Below are 14,858 nucleotides of genomic sequence, written 5' to 3' on the forward strand. Positions count from 1 at the left end.
ACAGCAACTCCTCGTCTGATCTTCGTTAACAGCAAGCTTGTTAATTGTATACTTTGCTTCCACTTAAAACTTGCTCCCCCTTTTGCCTTCTTTTCGTCGTTTTCTATTTTTGTTTCGAGCACATTTGAAGTGCGCTCTCTATGTATGTATTTGTTTTCTTGTTTTATATAAACTTAAGTATAATCATTTACGTGATTTATTTTGTTGTTGTTTACTGTTATACAATTAATAATCATCAAAATTTCTTTAAATGTTGTTGTTGTGTGTGTTTGTTTTTTAAACGCTGCCAGCGGCCACAGCTGTTGATGTTATTTGCTGTTGTCTCTGCATCTTTGTTCGATCCACCTGTCTCATAGTTAGGCAGCTGCAGCCCATCGTCCCCCATGTGGTTGTTGTTGGAGTCGCCGCTTACAATTTGTCCAAATACTGCGACAGATCGGGCAGACCCTCCTTGAGACCCTTGCGCTTACGGGTATCCTGGACAATCTGGTAGGGCTTGCTGGATGGCTCGCACGGATCACCGGGCAGCACTTGCCAATGGTCGAACACGCACTGTGGGAAGGCCTGGCCGCCAGTGTTGGAGCGCAGATCGGCCGTGAAGCCGAACGACTCGTTGACGGGCAGATAAGCCTTGACAACGAACATGGGTGTGCCAACGACCTGGTTCTCCTCGAACACATGGCCACGACGCCTGTTCAACACACCGTAGATGCCGCCGACGGCCACCTCGGGACACTGGATCTCGCACAGATAGACGGGCTCCATCAGACGAGGACTGGCGGTGATTGCAGCGGCGTACAGGCAACGACGGGTAGTGGGAATGATTTGGCCACCACCGCGATGGATGGCGTCAGCATGCAGGGTGACGTCATAGATGTTGAAACGAACACCGCGCAGATTCTCATCGGCCAAGATACCCTCCTTGGAGGCCCACTGGAAGCCAGCAACAACGGAATCCTTGATTTCATTTAGGTATTGCACGGACTTGGTGCAGTCCAGAATGAAGTTGGGGCCGGTACCATCAGGGCCAAAGCACCAGATCTTACGGGCTTCGGTCACATCGTAGTCGTACTTCTCGGCCAGATAACGGGCGCGAACCTTGAAATCATCCTTGGCGCTAACTTCACCGTTATCAATATCCTCGGGCAGACCGTCGGGCATGGGCAGAGCCTTCATCAGCAGACGGTTGTGCTTGTTGGGCGACTTGGACAAGCACATCTGGTTGGATTCCTCGGAGACAGTCTCGCGATAAGAGACCACAGGATCGGACTTCTTCAATGGGATGCAAGCGTGATCTTCTTCCAAATCCTTAAGGCAAATTTCCAAATGCAATTCACCGGCGCCGGCAATGATGTGCTCACCAGACTCCTCAATGATGCACTGCACCATAGGATCAGACTTGGCCAGACGCTTCAGACCCTCCACCAACTTGGGCAAATCAGCAGGGTTCTTGGGCTCGACGGCAACACGCACCACAGGCGACACGGAGAACTTCATCACCTGGAGAATTGAGAAACAACGAATTGAATATTAATAAGCTAATCATTAGAAGATTCGAGTCTGTATTACCTTCATGTTGTGGGCATCCTTGAAGGTAGTGATGGTACCGGTCTTAACCAGGAACTGATCGACACCGACCAGACCGCAAATGTTGCCGGATGGGACATCCTCAATAGCCTCCACATAGCGACCCATCATCAGGATGGTGCGCTGAATGGCCTTCTCGTACAGATCCTCCTTCTTGCCGGGCGTGTAGTTGGGGCCCATGATGCGGCACTTCTGGCCGGTGGCCACCTTGCCGGAGAACACACGACCGAAGGCATAGAAACGTCCCTTATCAGAGGTCGGTACCATCTTGGAGATGTACATCATCAGTGGACCATCGGGATCGCAGTTCTTGACAGCGATGGCAGCCTCGTCATCATGAGGACCCTCGTACAGCATCTCCATACGGTACTTCTGGGCAACCACGGGCGATGGCAAATGGATGGCAATCATCTGAAGCAGTGCCTCACCGGCTGGCAGCCAGGTGCGCATCACGGTCTTCAACAGTGCCTTGCCATCCTTGTCCTTATCCTCGTGCTTGAGCGTAACGCCGATCTTCTCCAGCAGCGTGCCGATCTCCTCCTTTTTGTAGTTCATGATGGCATCGAACACCTTGTAGATGGGATCCAGAATGTACATGCAGAAGGAGCGCTTGTTGTCCGCCTCCTTTTGCTTCTGCCATTTCTTGGTCTTGGCATTGAAGAAGTTCTCACCCCACAGGCTACAAAAAGAAATTAACATAAGTTGAAATTGAGTTTTGATTATTTTTATAATGAATAAATGTGTTTTATAGGGAAATTGATTTTAACTAATGATTTTTAGACAGTTTGTTTAGACAGTAATTGATATGAATAATATTTATTAATTATTTATATCTAATCTAATCTACTTTCAGGAATAAATGTTTATTTCGTACACTTCTGAATCACTTTTTCCAGGTGAGACTGATTTCCTTAGTTTTTATAATTTTATTAATTATCAATATCTAATCTAATTCTTTCACGAAGAGATATATAATTCGGATACTTCTTCAATATTTTCCAGGAGAGTCTGATTAATTTAGTTTTTATATTTTGATTGATGGTATTTTGTATGTTGTTTATGCATTAAAAGGAATTATTCAACTCATTGTTGAAATAATTCATATGTAATTTATTTAGTTTGTCTATATTTAATATTTAAATTGACCAATTCATTTCTATCAATGCTTTTAATTAATTTTTATTTTATTTTATTTTCTTCTCAATGTATTTGCATATTATATCCCATATGATTATTATTATATTCTTCAGATAATTCTATTTGTCGGCTCTACAGCTTAACAACGATCGTCTTAGTCTATTGTAATCAAATTTCACTCTCGCTAATTTCGTTGTATTGCTGCGAAACTTTTTTAGTGGTAAAGCTAAAAAAAAATGACGTCATACTAGTGTTGCTAGGCGAGCGAGCTAGAGCATATTTTTTGTAAGAATAGATCATTTTTCCGTGAAACAGAAAACGAGGGCATTACGAAGAAAATCAGAACATACATCACATATACAACTATATCAAAGATTTTATGCAACCAACTCTAATGTAAAATATTGGGTGTTTTCTTTTAAGTGGCTTATAAAAAACTAAAGTTGAAATGATGGAGCCTATAAATATTAAAATATATAATACTTATTTAAATATATATAGACGCAGTTATAGAAATAATAATTTTAAAATAGTTTGCTATTAATTCATGCATTTATATTTAGTTTATTAGTCGCACTATTTTCATGACCGTACCTATATATATAGATATATTGTTAATTTGTCGAATCGCTGCCTTAGCAAATGCACCGTTAGAACATTAGGAAAGAGGTTCCGGTGTAGCGTTTCAGCAGCGTCTACTTAATTTGATCTGCTTTTATTTTCGATTGCACTTGTGGCGCTATCAGCACGCGCGGTTCTAGCTGAACAGCCACGCCCCTTGCAGGTTTGTGACTGTCCAAAAAGAAGTCGCACGCTCAGCGTCACACGTTTTGTGCTAAAAGCGTATAGATTGATATAGATATATACAAGTATTAGTTTAGCTTACCGGTTCATTAGCTTGACAACGTCAATCTTGAACTTCTCAGAGTACATCTCGGAGAACTGCTTGAGGGTAAAAGCCCAGCCGTGGAGGCCGGAACCGAAACCAACTGAACCCTTGCTGGGGTCCACACGCACCTCACCCATTGGGCCGCCATCGTCATTGTAGGTGGCAATGATGACGTTCACGTTCTCCACGATACGCTGGAAGGTCTGGTACAGCTCCTCAGCATCCAGTTGCAGCTCCAGCAGAGCGCGGTCCATCTTGTTCATGAACAGAATGGGCTTGATGCGCTCAGCGATAGCCTGACGCAGCACAGTCTCAGTTTGGACGCACACGCCGGAAACGCAGTCCACAACGACGAGGGCTCCGTCGGTGACACGGAGAGCGGCCGTCACCTCAGATGAGAAATCAACGTGACCGGGTGAATCGATCAGATTGATCAAGAAACCCTTGCATTCTTTCTCACGCTGATCGGGATGCGTGATGAACACCAAATCCTTATCCTCCACCTCAAAGTACATGGAAATGGCACTGCAAATGAGAAATTGAGATTAGGTCATATGTTAGATTGGAGGGCGTGGCTGAGGGTAGACCTATGTCTAAGACTTACGTTGACTTGATGGTAATGCAACGCTCCTGCTCATCCTTGCGGGTATCGGTGAAACGGGTCTCACCAGCCTTAGCGCCGGCAATAATACCAGCCTTGGACACAAGCGAATCGGTCAAGGTGGATTTGCCGTGATCGACGTGAGCAATGACGGACATGTTGCGAATATTACGCTTCTTGTCCATCAAGCCACGGATTTCGTCGACGGTGAAGTTGACCTATAAACAGCAGCAGGAGGAAAAAAAAAAAAGAAAAGAGAAAGGAATCAGAGTTAAATCCATGTGTAAGCTGTGAGCGAGGCTTGGCTGCCATTAAAAATGGCGTTTAATGCCCATACAAATTCTCACACACGCACAGATACCTGCACACATTTTTGGCTCAGGCGATATGATATTTTGTGAGGTTAGAACTGAACCTGAAAACCACTTGCGTTGTCTATTGCTTGCAAAACAATTTTGTAGTTCTATATATATATACATATATATATAGATAATCACTTACACAAATGCATTAAGCAAACATCTGGCCACATCTTATGACCCGTTTTCATCTCTTTCGTTTTTTTGCAATAGTTGCATACGTCATTGTGATGGCCCCTTGAGCTATTTTCTTTGTCTTGCATTTCACCACTGCCTCACTCACACACACACACACACACACATACAGTGGATAGACGGTGTCACGTCTACAATTTTTAGATAGTCTTTTTGGCATCATTTTATACACTCTTCTGACAAACACACGCACAAAATTATGATGCACTTGACTGCGGCGTTTTATTGTCCTGCATTTGTTGCATTTATTTCAGATTATTGGCACCTACCATTTTGGATGTTTATTGATTTACGTGGACCAACTTTAAAAACACTACACGCCTGCACTGGCGTATCGACAGGAAAGAACGGGCAAAGTCGCTGTGCTAGAGACGCGACGGTCAAACGGCAGTCGCACAATCGATAGAATCGATGGGCAATGCGACTGTCAGCAACAATCGATAGTCGGGTGTAAGCTATCGATATGAATAGTGCAACCATGTGAGTGGGAAATGTGTTTATGATTTGCGCGGAATGGATTTGGAAATTTAAAATTGTGTGAGAATATTGGATTTGTAAAAATCTATGCTTACTGCTTATATTTGAAGAAAAGAAAAAAACTGATATTTCACTAACCTTCAAAGCGGGTGAGTGTGTTTTGTTTTTATCAGATTATAAAAGGCATTTAATATGTTTACATACATGTCTTCATATAATATTACATCTCATTTATTTGCTTTAAAGTAATTAGTTTTACGCATTGATGAAATCAGACACCAATGCTTTAGTAATAGGAATAATCATCATAGTTTAAGGAGGTGTACATACATATGTATTCATTGATATTGATCAATGTTAGTCAAATTACAATTTCAACGGCGTATGCCGGTTTTCCGGCCTAATTGCTCAATTTGTCTGACGCTTTTAATCGCCTTTTCCTTCAAATTGTTTGGCATGCGTGAAGAGAACAGAATAAACCGTTGTGTCTCACCCACGCAGTCAAAGCAACCAAACTTGTTCAGTCATGATTGACTATTGTCTAAATATAAGAAATTCTCATGTAGTCGACGTCATGCAACATGCTGAGCGGCAGCACATCGTAGCAACACACCAAAATGTTGCTCAACTAATATTCACCTCAGTGACTGCACAACTGTATCAAATCATTTCAAACAACTCAAACGAACTTAAATCACCTGCGACATGTTCGCCCTCAACTTGCATGAGCTGCAGACAAATTCCACTCAAACCAGTTGCTGCAACATTGCTGGCTCTCACGGCAACAATCAGAATTAGCTTCGGCTCGCATGCAGTAAGTACGTTTCAGCAACATTGTTGTCGCAACATCATTGGCTGTGCCCAGTGGCTGGCCGTTCGGCACATCCGATGCGGCCGGCCGAACAGTTTTCAAGTGATTTTCTGTGCGTACGGTCTGTGCTAACGGTAAAATTGAAGCTCCGATTCTAATAAGGGGCACACACACTCGTGCGTTTTATTGTTGCTGTGCGTAGTGTGAGTGTGCGTACGTGCGTGTGTGTGTGTGTGTTGTATTTTAAGGATGCATCACAGTGCATAATAAAATAAATAATTAACTAAAGTTTGCAGATTTAATTAAAAATTAAATATAACAAAGCCGAACATGTGCTAATATGAGTATAGCAGTTGGACTTGCATGCAAACATCGGTGAGATTTCTAGAATCTAAGGAGGATTGTAAAGATCAGTTTGGGAAATCGAATCAGAGCATAATTAGCGGATGCTATTATTGTGGGATATTCTTTTGATAATGAAGGATTTTTCTTATTGGAGTAAATGGGGTTTGCAGTTCATTTGAATATTTGTGGGATAATGCAAGAATGAAATCAGTAAAATAGAATGAATAATTTTAAATTAATATACAATATATAAAAAATTAATATACAATATATAAAAGAATAAAAATTTTGATAACAGGAAAAGTATAAAATTAAAAAAAAAAAAAAGGATTTTAAAATAAATTAAAATAAAATAATCTTTAAAAAAAATTTTAAAAAGGGTTTGGAATAAAAGTGTTAGTGTTAGTTAGTTAGTGTAATTAGTGTTACAAGTTTTCAGCTTTTCTTATTTTAGGAAAAAGAATTATTAGTGCAAGTCCAATTAAACACTTACAAAGAAAAATAAGCAAAGATAATTTTTAATTTAAAATAAATTACAAAGCGCATAAAACAAACTGAAAATTTAATTTTTAGTGTGACTTATTAGCCGCATAAAATATTACAGACTAAAAGAAAAAGTTTCGTGATCTCGGAAAAAACAATACCCCAAAAAAAAAAAAAATAAAAATAATAATAATAATTATTACAATAAATACACCGCACGCAGATAAATGGGCTAGAAGCCGTTAAGTCCCGCAACGCTTGCACCGTTGATCGCAACGCTCACCATTTTTGTCTCGTTTCTTATTAGAAAATCCCTTTTACGCGTTCGCTTCGTTGCAGCTAGCAAAAAAGAAGAGAAACAGCAAGGAAGAGAAAGAGGAGGAGTAACAACAACAACAACATTCAGCCGAAAATTGCACGTTTTTAAAAGTTTTCTACGCTCTGCTTTTACTCGTTATTTTGTTGTTGTTTCTACGCTCTGCTTTTACTCCGTTATTTTGTTGTTGTTGGCCAACGTGTCCTGCGCTGCAAACAAAGTAAAAGTTAGAGCGAAAGTTGGCGGAAAGTGCGGCAAAAATATAGCAACAACTACAATCGCAACAACTGCACAGCGCGCAAGTTTAATTCGATTTTAGTGTGTAACAATCAGTGCGAAAAGCGCCAAGCAGCGGCAGCGCAGCAGCCGCAACAACAACAGCAACAAAAAACCACAAACAACAAAAGCGCAGCACCAAAAAAAACAAAAAAGAAAATAAAATATAATAAAACGGAAAAAAAATTGCAGCGTCGCCGTCGCTACCTTTTCGCTTGCATACATGAGAGCATGCAAGTGTGCGCGTGCAAGTGTGTGTTTGTGTTTATTTGTGTGAGTGTGTGCATGTTGGAGTGAGCGGAAGAACAGTAAAAGTGGATTAGCAGCAGCAACAACAGCAGACGCCATTGCCGCCGGCAGCGCAGTTAGTGTTAAATTTTGTGCTCCGACTGCTGCGACTACGACAGCGACTGAGACGCTCTTTTGGATTTAATGCGAAGCGCTTAGCGTGTTAGTCTTTCAACTCGTGACTGTTGTAAGTTGCCCGGCTTTTGGCCTGTTTTTGTTGTTTTATTTTTATTTTTATTTTATTTATTTTTTTTATTATTTTTGCTCTTTTGTTCGCACTCTCTTCTCTTTTTTTGTGTTTTTTGGTGTGTGCCATTTTCTTTGCTTAATTGTAATTAATTTTAAGTTAAGAGCGCTGTGGTCACTGCTGAGATTTTTATTTAATAGCTGCATTTTAATTCTATTTGAACGGGTCTTGACACGTCCTCTCCAGTGTAACTGTGTGGGAAGAGGAGTACAGAGAAAGAGAGAGTGTTGAATAACAAGCGTTAAATGAGCATAGGAATTTACGCAGCAGCTACATGTATGTGTGTGTGTAAGTGCGCGTGAGAGAGCTTTGCATTGCATGTGAAATACAATAAGATAAATATTTGTATATTTACATAGCACAGCTTAAGGGGGAATTCTGTTTTGGATTAGACATCGCTCAAGCGAGATCTTTTCATGCAAACAACTTAGACTTGAATTTTCTGTACATAAATTTTAGTTTAAGCAACATAACAACTCAACATAGACAACTCAGGATAATCCTTCGGTAAGCTTAAACCTTAATGAACAACCACAGGACGCTGCTTTGCAATCAGTTCCAATTGAATGTGAACGATATTCGCTTTTACCGTTGCAAATGCTATGCGCTCTGCCATGCACAATGAGAAAAGATGAAGATGAAGAGCAGAGAGCAAGACAGCTGCCAACAGCAGGAGTGGGGGGAGAGAGGGAAAGCTGGGACAAGCGTCAGGCCTTTACACACACATACATAGCTGCAATAAAAAAATAAAAATGAGAGCGAAAAAGAGAGAGAGAGATGGAAAGGCTGTGACATTCTGTAGCAAAATGACATTCCCACATTGTATGCGTTTCCTTCAACTTCCTGGCGGCCAGTCCTTGTCTGGGCATGTCTGCCAGTGGGACCGTCCGGCCGTCTGTCTGGCAGTCGTTGACTTTTGCATACACTTATTCCAAGCACTGTACTGAGAGTGAAGAAGTGCAGGTATATGCGCTGTGTGCAGAATAGACTGAAATCTGATATATATACATTTATCTGATCTATTGAATATAATTTTTCATTTTTCAAACTGCTTAAAATACGTAATAATAGCTATTAAATTTTTTAATAGTTTTTTTTTTCTCAATTTTGGAATACGAATAGAATAAAAATGTAGTTTTTATATCACCAAAAGAAATTTAATTAAATTATTTAGAACATATAAACCATTTTTGAAAGGATATTGTAGGATTTAAACCTTTTTATGTTATTAAACGAAATATATTTAATTTATATAAAACACCTAAAAATCTACTTCGTTCTTTTTTAATATTAAATAAAATGTAGATAAATTATATTATATTTTTCATTTTTTATTAAACTTTTATTAAATATTTTATTGCATAGTTTTTTTTTCGTACCTTCTGGAATATGATAGCAAAGCTGAAATATTTATTATTATAACTATTATTTTTTGCTTTTGATTTATAAAATTTTTTATTTACTGTTTTCAATTTACCTTCACATTTCCATGTATTACTGTATCTGTGCACAGCAGAGTATTGCGCAGTTGTTAAATATTTATTTTGCATTCTCATACCTCTATTTGCCTCAATTTCAATGAAATTCGCCTTTAAAATACTTAAATATTTTATAATTTACTTAAAAAGTCGACGCAGACGAGCGACATAATGCGCCCATTGTGTGCGAAAATTTCTACAAAGAATTCTGACAATATGCGTGCGTGCGTGAGTGTGTATGTGTGTGCGTGCGTGTGTATGTGTGCGTGCGTGAATGTATGCCTCTCAGATTAGCCGCCGTTATTAAGCTGTAAGTATGACAGGCAGAGAAAGGAAGAGCTGATGTGGGCGGTGTGTGGGGGAGCGAAGTGAGAGGTCGCTACATACAGTACTCACACTTTATGAAGACTTCGATTGGTCTCAAGTAGCTGTTATATTTATGTGTTTATTGGGGTCCACCAAAGGCGTTTGTTTTCTCAGCTAAAAAAAAGTTGAAAATAAACAAACGTAAGAATCGTAAAGAGCTTTCAGTGCGTGTGTAAAGCTTTTAGATGTTTCCAAGTGATTCAATATGGTTGTAGGATAGTTAAAGGCTGTTGTTACTACATCGTTTTCTCTCACTCTCACACCCTCCCTCTCTCTCTTTGTTTTTAATATGTGCTAAAAGCAACAATTTTATAGCACTTCTAGGCAGAACGGTTTTTCGGAAGTGTTATCGAAAAGCCGTTAAATATTGGGTTTAATTTTATCTGAAGTTTCTATTAAAAGCTGATTTTCAAAATATGAAAATTAATTTGAAGGAAAATATTTAAAATACAAATATTAACTCTCACAACTTTGAAATTGTAAGTTCCTTAATTTTTACCATCGGATCTTTTCTTATTTATAAAATTAAGAATCAGGACAAACTCCTATGTAGATATATAGAAATCAGCATTTATAAATATACAAAAATTACTTATACCTATGTATATTATTCCCTATTGACCATTAATGCTTCCTTTAGTTCCAAAAGTCTTTGCTGCTCAAGAAGAACTCTTTCATAATAGCCATAAAAGCATCTTCCATTACGTCCAGCAGCTTTTTAAGAACACATTAGAGACTAATTGTCTCATGGCGGATTATCGTCTCATTTGTGACTTCATTTAAAAATCATTTAATGCGCTCTTCTAATGATTATTTGGCGCACTTCTGCTCCATTTCGTATTTGAAGTAAGCATTTGATTGTGTCTTCTAGGGACTTTATCAAAAATAAAAGAAAGTAAAAACAAGTAAAAGAAATTCCCAATCCAACTTAAAGAAGTTTCATGACGTTAATGCAACTGCTTACCAGGCAGACGCAGGCCGATCCCGAACTAGAGACAGCAAGCGAGTCCTTAAGTTGGACTCGGAAAAGGGCCGTGAATTATGAGGCAGCATAAAGTTGTGCCTTCTGCCACGCTCAGCGCCAGATGAGGAAGTTAAACACTTAAAAGCTGCAACGAAATCAAAGAGCAGCTTCAGCTCCAGCTCCAACTCCAGCTCGAGCCAACTCCAGCCCCACTTTGGGGCGAACCAGTTGACAGTTCGAAGTGAAATGTCTTTAGATGAGACTGCCCGACTGACTTATGCCCTGTAAGGAAGTCTATTTGGGAGCTCTTAAACAGATAAATGATACAGAGAAGAAGAATATAATATATAATATAATATAATATATATATAATATATAATATAAATAAGAATATAATATATATTTTAGTTTTTATTTTTACTTAATTTCGTATTTTTATAAACATAAACCCATTTAAATAGGAAAAATCCATTTATCCATTTATAAAAATAATTTCATTTCAATTAATTCTAAAATAAATTCTTAAACCACAAAAAATATTAAATTAATATATTATATACTGTCGACGTCATAAGTAAAATTTGAATATTTTAGAAGAGATGCAGAATTCTTGTTAATTTTTGCTTTTCATATTTAACTAATAGAAACATAAATCAAAAAATAAAATATGTAAACATAGGTTTCTTGATAAGTAGATATTAAAATATTAATTAAAGGTAAATTCAGAGTATATATTTATATATATACATATATACATATAAGCTTACCATAGTCAATCCTCCTTCAAGCAACTACAGGATATATGTGTATGTATGTATGTTTTTATATAGTTAAGTAATAACGCGCTTCGTCTCACGTTGTCAAAGTTTAGCGCAAGTTGTTTGGGGTTGCCAAGTGGCGGATATGTTGTGTGCGAGTGTGTGTATGCTTGTGCGTGTGTGTGTTGCAGGTTAATGGGTTGGTGATTCCTGCTAGTGCGTCTACCTACCGTTTCCCACAATTCAGCTCAGCTCAGTGGAGTTCGGCTCGAGCCCTAGCCTGACACACATCTACTCGAATGCGACTGGCAAGCGGCACTCGGCATTTGGAAAATCTTGTGAAACGAGTGAAAAATTAAAAAAAAAAAAAAAAAAAAAAATGCCAACAGCCACAAAACTTTGCCTACTTCTTTCTTGCCTTTCTTGCATTGCATTTTTTCTTCTTCGTATTTCTCTCATTCATTCATTCATTTTATTGCGTGCTTTCTCTCAACGCTTGTGCTTGACTCCTGCTCCTCCTGCTCTTCCTGCTCCGGCAGCTCACGCCCTTCACTCGCTGCAGCCTCTCGAGCCGCTTCTCGAAATAAATCTTTGAATGGCTTTAACATGTTTTCAGCGCAAGTTTCGTGCCCCTGTGATTTATACATGCTAAATAATTTATTGGTTTAACAATAAAAATGGAAAAGAATTCTCATTTCTCTATTTGATACTATTTTTCAAGTGCTTTTACGGTGTCTGCGGCTGCAACATTTTAAGTGGCTGCAGTTTCTTGTCGAATATATTTGTTGTTAAACGAATTCGAGCTTAATTATAAGTTTTTAGTTGCCAACATAATTTTTGTTTCAATAATTTAAGAACGACATCAAATCAAGTTATAATAATATTATGTATTTTAATATATTTACGAACTAATTTAGATAGATGAAACGTTTTGAATCTTAGCTACTTAAATATTAAAAGTATATCTACACTTAATAAACTCTTCGATCAACCAACATAAAGAAAATATATAGAAATAAATATTAAAATATAAATTTGTTTGTAGGTTCGTGGAAATAATAAATTAAAAATATATTTAAAAAATGTATACTTTAAGTATGAAAAGACAAAATAAAAAGTTTATACAAATTTATCTCATATATTTACAAGAAAATATCGATAAAAAATACGGTAGTTAATATAAAACTTTCAGTAAGTTATACAAAAAAAAAGGAATCTAAAAATGTAGTTTACTTATATCAAAAAAATTTTATATTGAATTTATTTGACGTTTATTTGGTTGTTTTTTATTTATTTTTTATTTTTTAATATTTATTTAATAGAAATTACAATTTATTTATTAAGTTGTATTATTTTATTTCTTAACCTTTTCACATTCAGATCGTTCCTCAAATGCGCTGTAGCATTAAATTTGCTTAAGCACACTCCACTGATTTCGTTCAGTGCACGCTGAAATACTTGAATGATATTCGTTGAAATCGAAACGTTTTGCAACGACAATGATGGCAATGCACTAGATAGCGCCTCTCGCAGCTCTGTCCTCTCAATCGACGGAGGCTCTCCTTTGGCTGCGCCCTCTCTCTCCTCTTTAGCTGCTTCGCCCCCCCTTCACTTGGAGCACAGCTCATCGCTCTTTGCGTTGACATGGACGACGTCGTCGATGTCGGCTCCATTTGAAACTTATTGCTCGCTGTGGCTGTCAGGCAGACAATGTGGTTTCAGACTTTGGTCATGGGTGCACACAATTTTTGGAATTCTTATCCACATCTATATATATGTATGTATACGTATATATTATATGACTGCCAATTCGAATTGACGTCATGTTTGCGAGAAGAAGTCATAACAGGGCAACAAGTTTCGTGTCGACCTCATTTACAAGCGACTCGTTAAGGTTGTGTACCAAAAACAAAAACATATGCAGTTATGTTGACTTCTCTATATAGGTTGGGTCTCTTCTAGTCTCTCTCTCTCTCTCTCTCTCTCTCTCTCTCTCTCTATCTCCATTTGCCTTTGTTTCTGTCTCTCCCTCTCACTTGTGATGCGATGGAGCGTTGCATTTTTCGCTGACCGTGTCACAGTTGTTGCACCTTCTGCTCTGAGCCGTTACTAATGATAGGCAAACACTATTGCCACGCCCATTCGCAATAAGATTTACAACAGTTTATTGAAATGTTAATGAGCTGGCAAGCGAGAGGGTGGCTCGAGTAGTTTTGCTCAGTTTTGAAAAGTCCGAGAAAATTAGGTAATAAATGGATTTTTTATGAGAGTGAAAGATTTAATAAACTAAGCCATTTCTCTTTCTATAAGAAACAAATCAAGGCACTAACATTTCAAATTGTTCTTAAAATATTGTATTTACCATTTAATTTGTTGTCCAATATTAAATGATAATATTTTCATTAAAAAGTCATTTTACTATTTTATATTCGTTACAAATTGATTTTAAAATATTTTAGTCAACATTGAAATATGTTATACAGCAGTTAGTGCCTAGTCATATACAACCATTTCATTGTACATTGAATTACTCGCAGCTCTTCGTGCCACCCTCGCTGCTTATTCCATGTGGAAACCTGCGGGAAAACTTTTCAAAAAAGTTTTGTGCGGGCTTCATGTGCCCATAAATATGGGCATGGTTTTTCATAGAGTTCCAAATCAAAGAGTTGGTAACGAGCTGATTAGCGTGTTAACTGCGCAATTATTTTTGGTGGATTTCTTTTTTCCACTTTTTTTCGAAAATTCGAAATTTGTCTAACTGGCAAATGCTGTGCGGCAATTTTCTGTTTCTGCGGCTGCGGCTGTTGACGAGTCGCTGCTGGTGCTGGGATGGCTTGTTAGTTGCTAGATGATAATGATAAATGACCATCGAAATGTCAAAATTAATAAGCGTTGATGGCTGTTTAATGAGGCGCCGTTAACGCTTGCGACATGCATGAAACCCGCTGTCATTGAGTGGTTGATCGGTTGATCGAATGTGGTGGACTCATAGCTAATCATCAATGGTGTCAACTCGGCATGGATCGAAATCTGCTCATTTCTTTCTAGGAAAAAGTAGGTGAGCATGGGTTCTCACGCGGGTGTTTTCTATAGAAAAATGGAAATTGTTAATTGCAAAAAGGAAAAAAAAAAAATTTTTTTTTTTTATATTTATATTTATTGACATCATATTTGAAATCATTTTAAAGTGTAATGTATATTATTGTTTTTTTTTTATATACTCAACCCTTTTGCAAACAAGGTTTCTCGATAAAATGGATTTCTTATAATATATGTATCAG

General features: G+C 38.0%; 2 protein-coding genes across 7 annotated transcripts in view; one reads left to right on the top strand and one right to left on the bottom strand.

The window, feature by feature from the left end:
* Window positions 1–99: 99 nt before the first annotated feature.
* Window positions 100–5,142, bottom strand: LOC6576560 (eukaryotic translation elongation factor 2). Its single transcript, XM_002002513.4, has 5 exons — window positions 5,038–5,142; window positions 4,218–4,432; window positions 3,611–4,138; window positions 1,570–2,266; window positions 100–1,500 (listed from the first exon to the last, which is right to left on the bottom strand). The coding sequence occupies exons 1-5, from the start codon at window positions 5,038–5,040 to the stop codon at window positions 409–411; spliced, it is 2,535 nt and encodes an 844-aa protein (XP_002002549.1). The 5' UTR covers window positions 5,041–5,142; the 3' UTR covers window positions 100–408.
* Window positions 5,143–6,118: 976 nt separating this feature from the next.
* Window positions 6,119–14,858, top strand: part of LOC6576562 (protein madd-4) — a 93,615-nt gene continuing 84,875 nt past the window's right edge. For 4 of the 6 annotated variants that reach the window (XM_044008475.1, XM_044008476.1, XM_044008477.1 and 1 more), the window contains exon 1: window positions 6,119–6,190. In XM_044008475.1, the coding sequence (XP_043864410.1) occupies window positions 6,134–6,190 (57 nt within the window). In that variant the 5' untranslated portion in view covers window positions 6,119–6,133. Of the gene's footprint in view, window positions 6,432–7,321; window positions 7,952–14,858 lie in introns of those variants that run through there. The other 2 variants (XM_032728704.2, XM_015165245.3) reach the window with 2 other exon arrangements.

Source organism: Drosophila mojavensis, unplaced genomic scaffold (genome assembly GCF_018153725.1).
Source record: "Drosophila mojavensis isolate 15081-1352.22 unplaced genomic scaffold, ASM1815372v1 contig_36, whole genome shotgun sequence".
NCBI lineage: Eukaryota > Metazoa > Arthropoda > Insecta > Diptera > Drosophilidae > Drosophila > Drosophila mojavensis.

What these genes read in the sequence shown, in the direction of transcription:
- LOC6576560 (XM_002002513.4), bottom strand. An exon ending in TGCATTACCATCAAGTCAAC is followed by an intron (nt 4,139 to 4,217) that starts GTAAGTCTTAGA and finishes TCTCATTTGCAG; the next exon opens with TGCCATTTCCATGTACTTTG. An exon ending in AGGATGCCCACAACATGAAG is followed by an intron (nt 1,501 to 1,569) that starts GTAATACAGACT and finishes TCAATTCTCCAG; the next exon opens with GTGATGAAGTTCTCCGTGTC.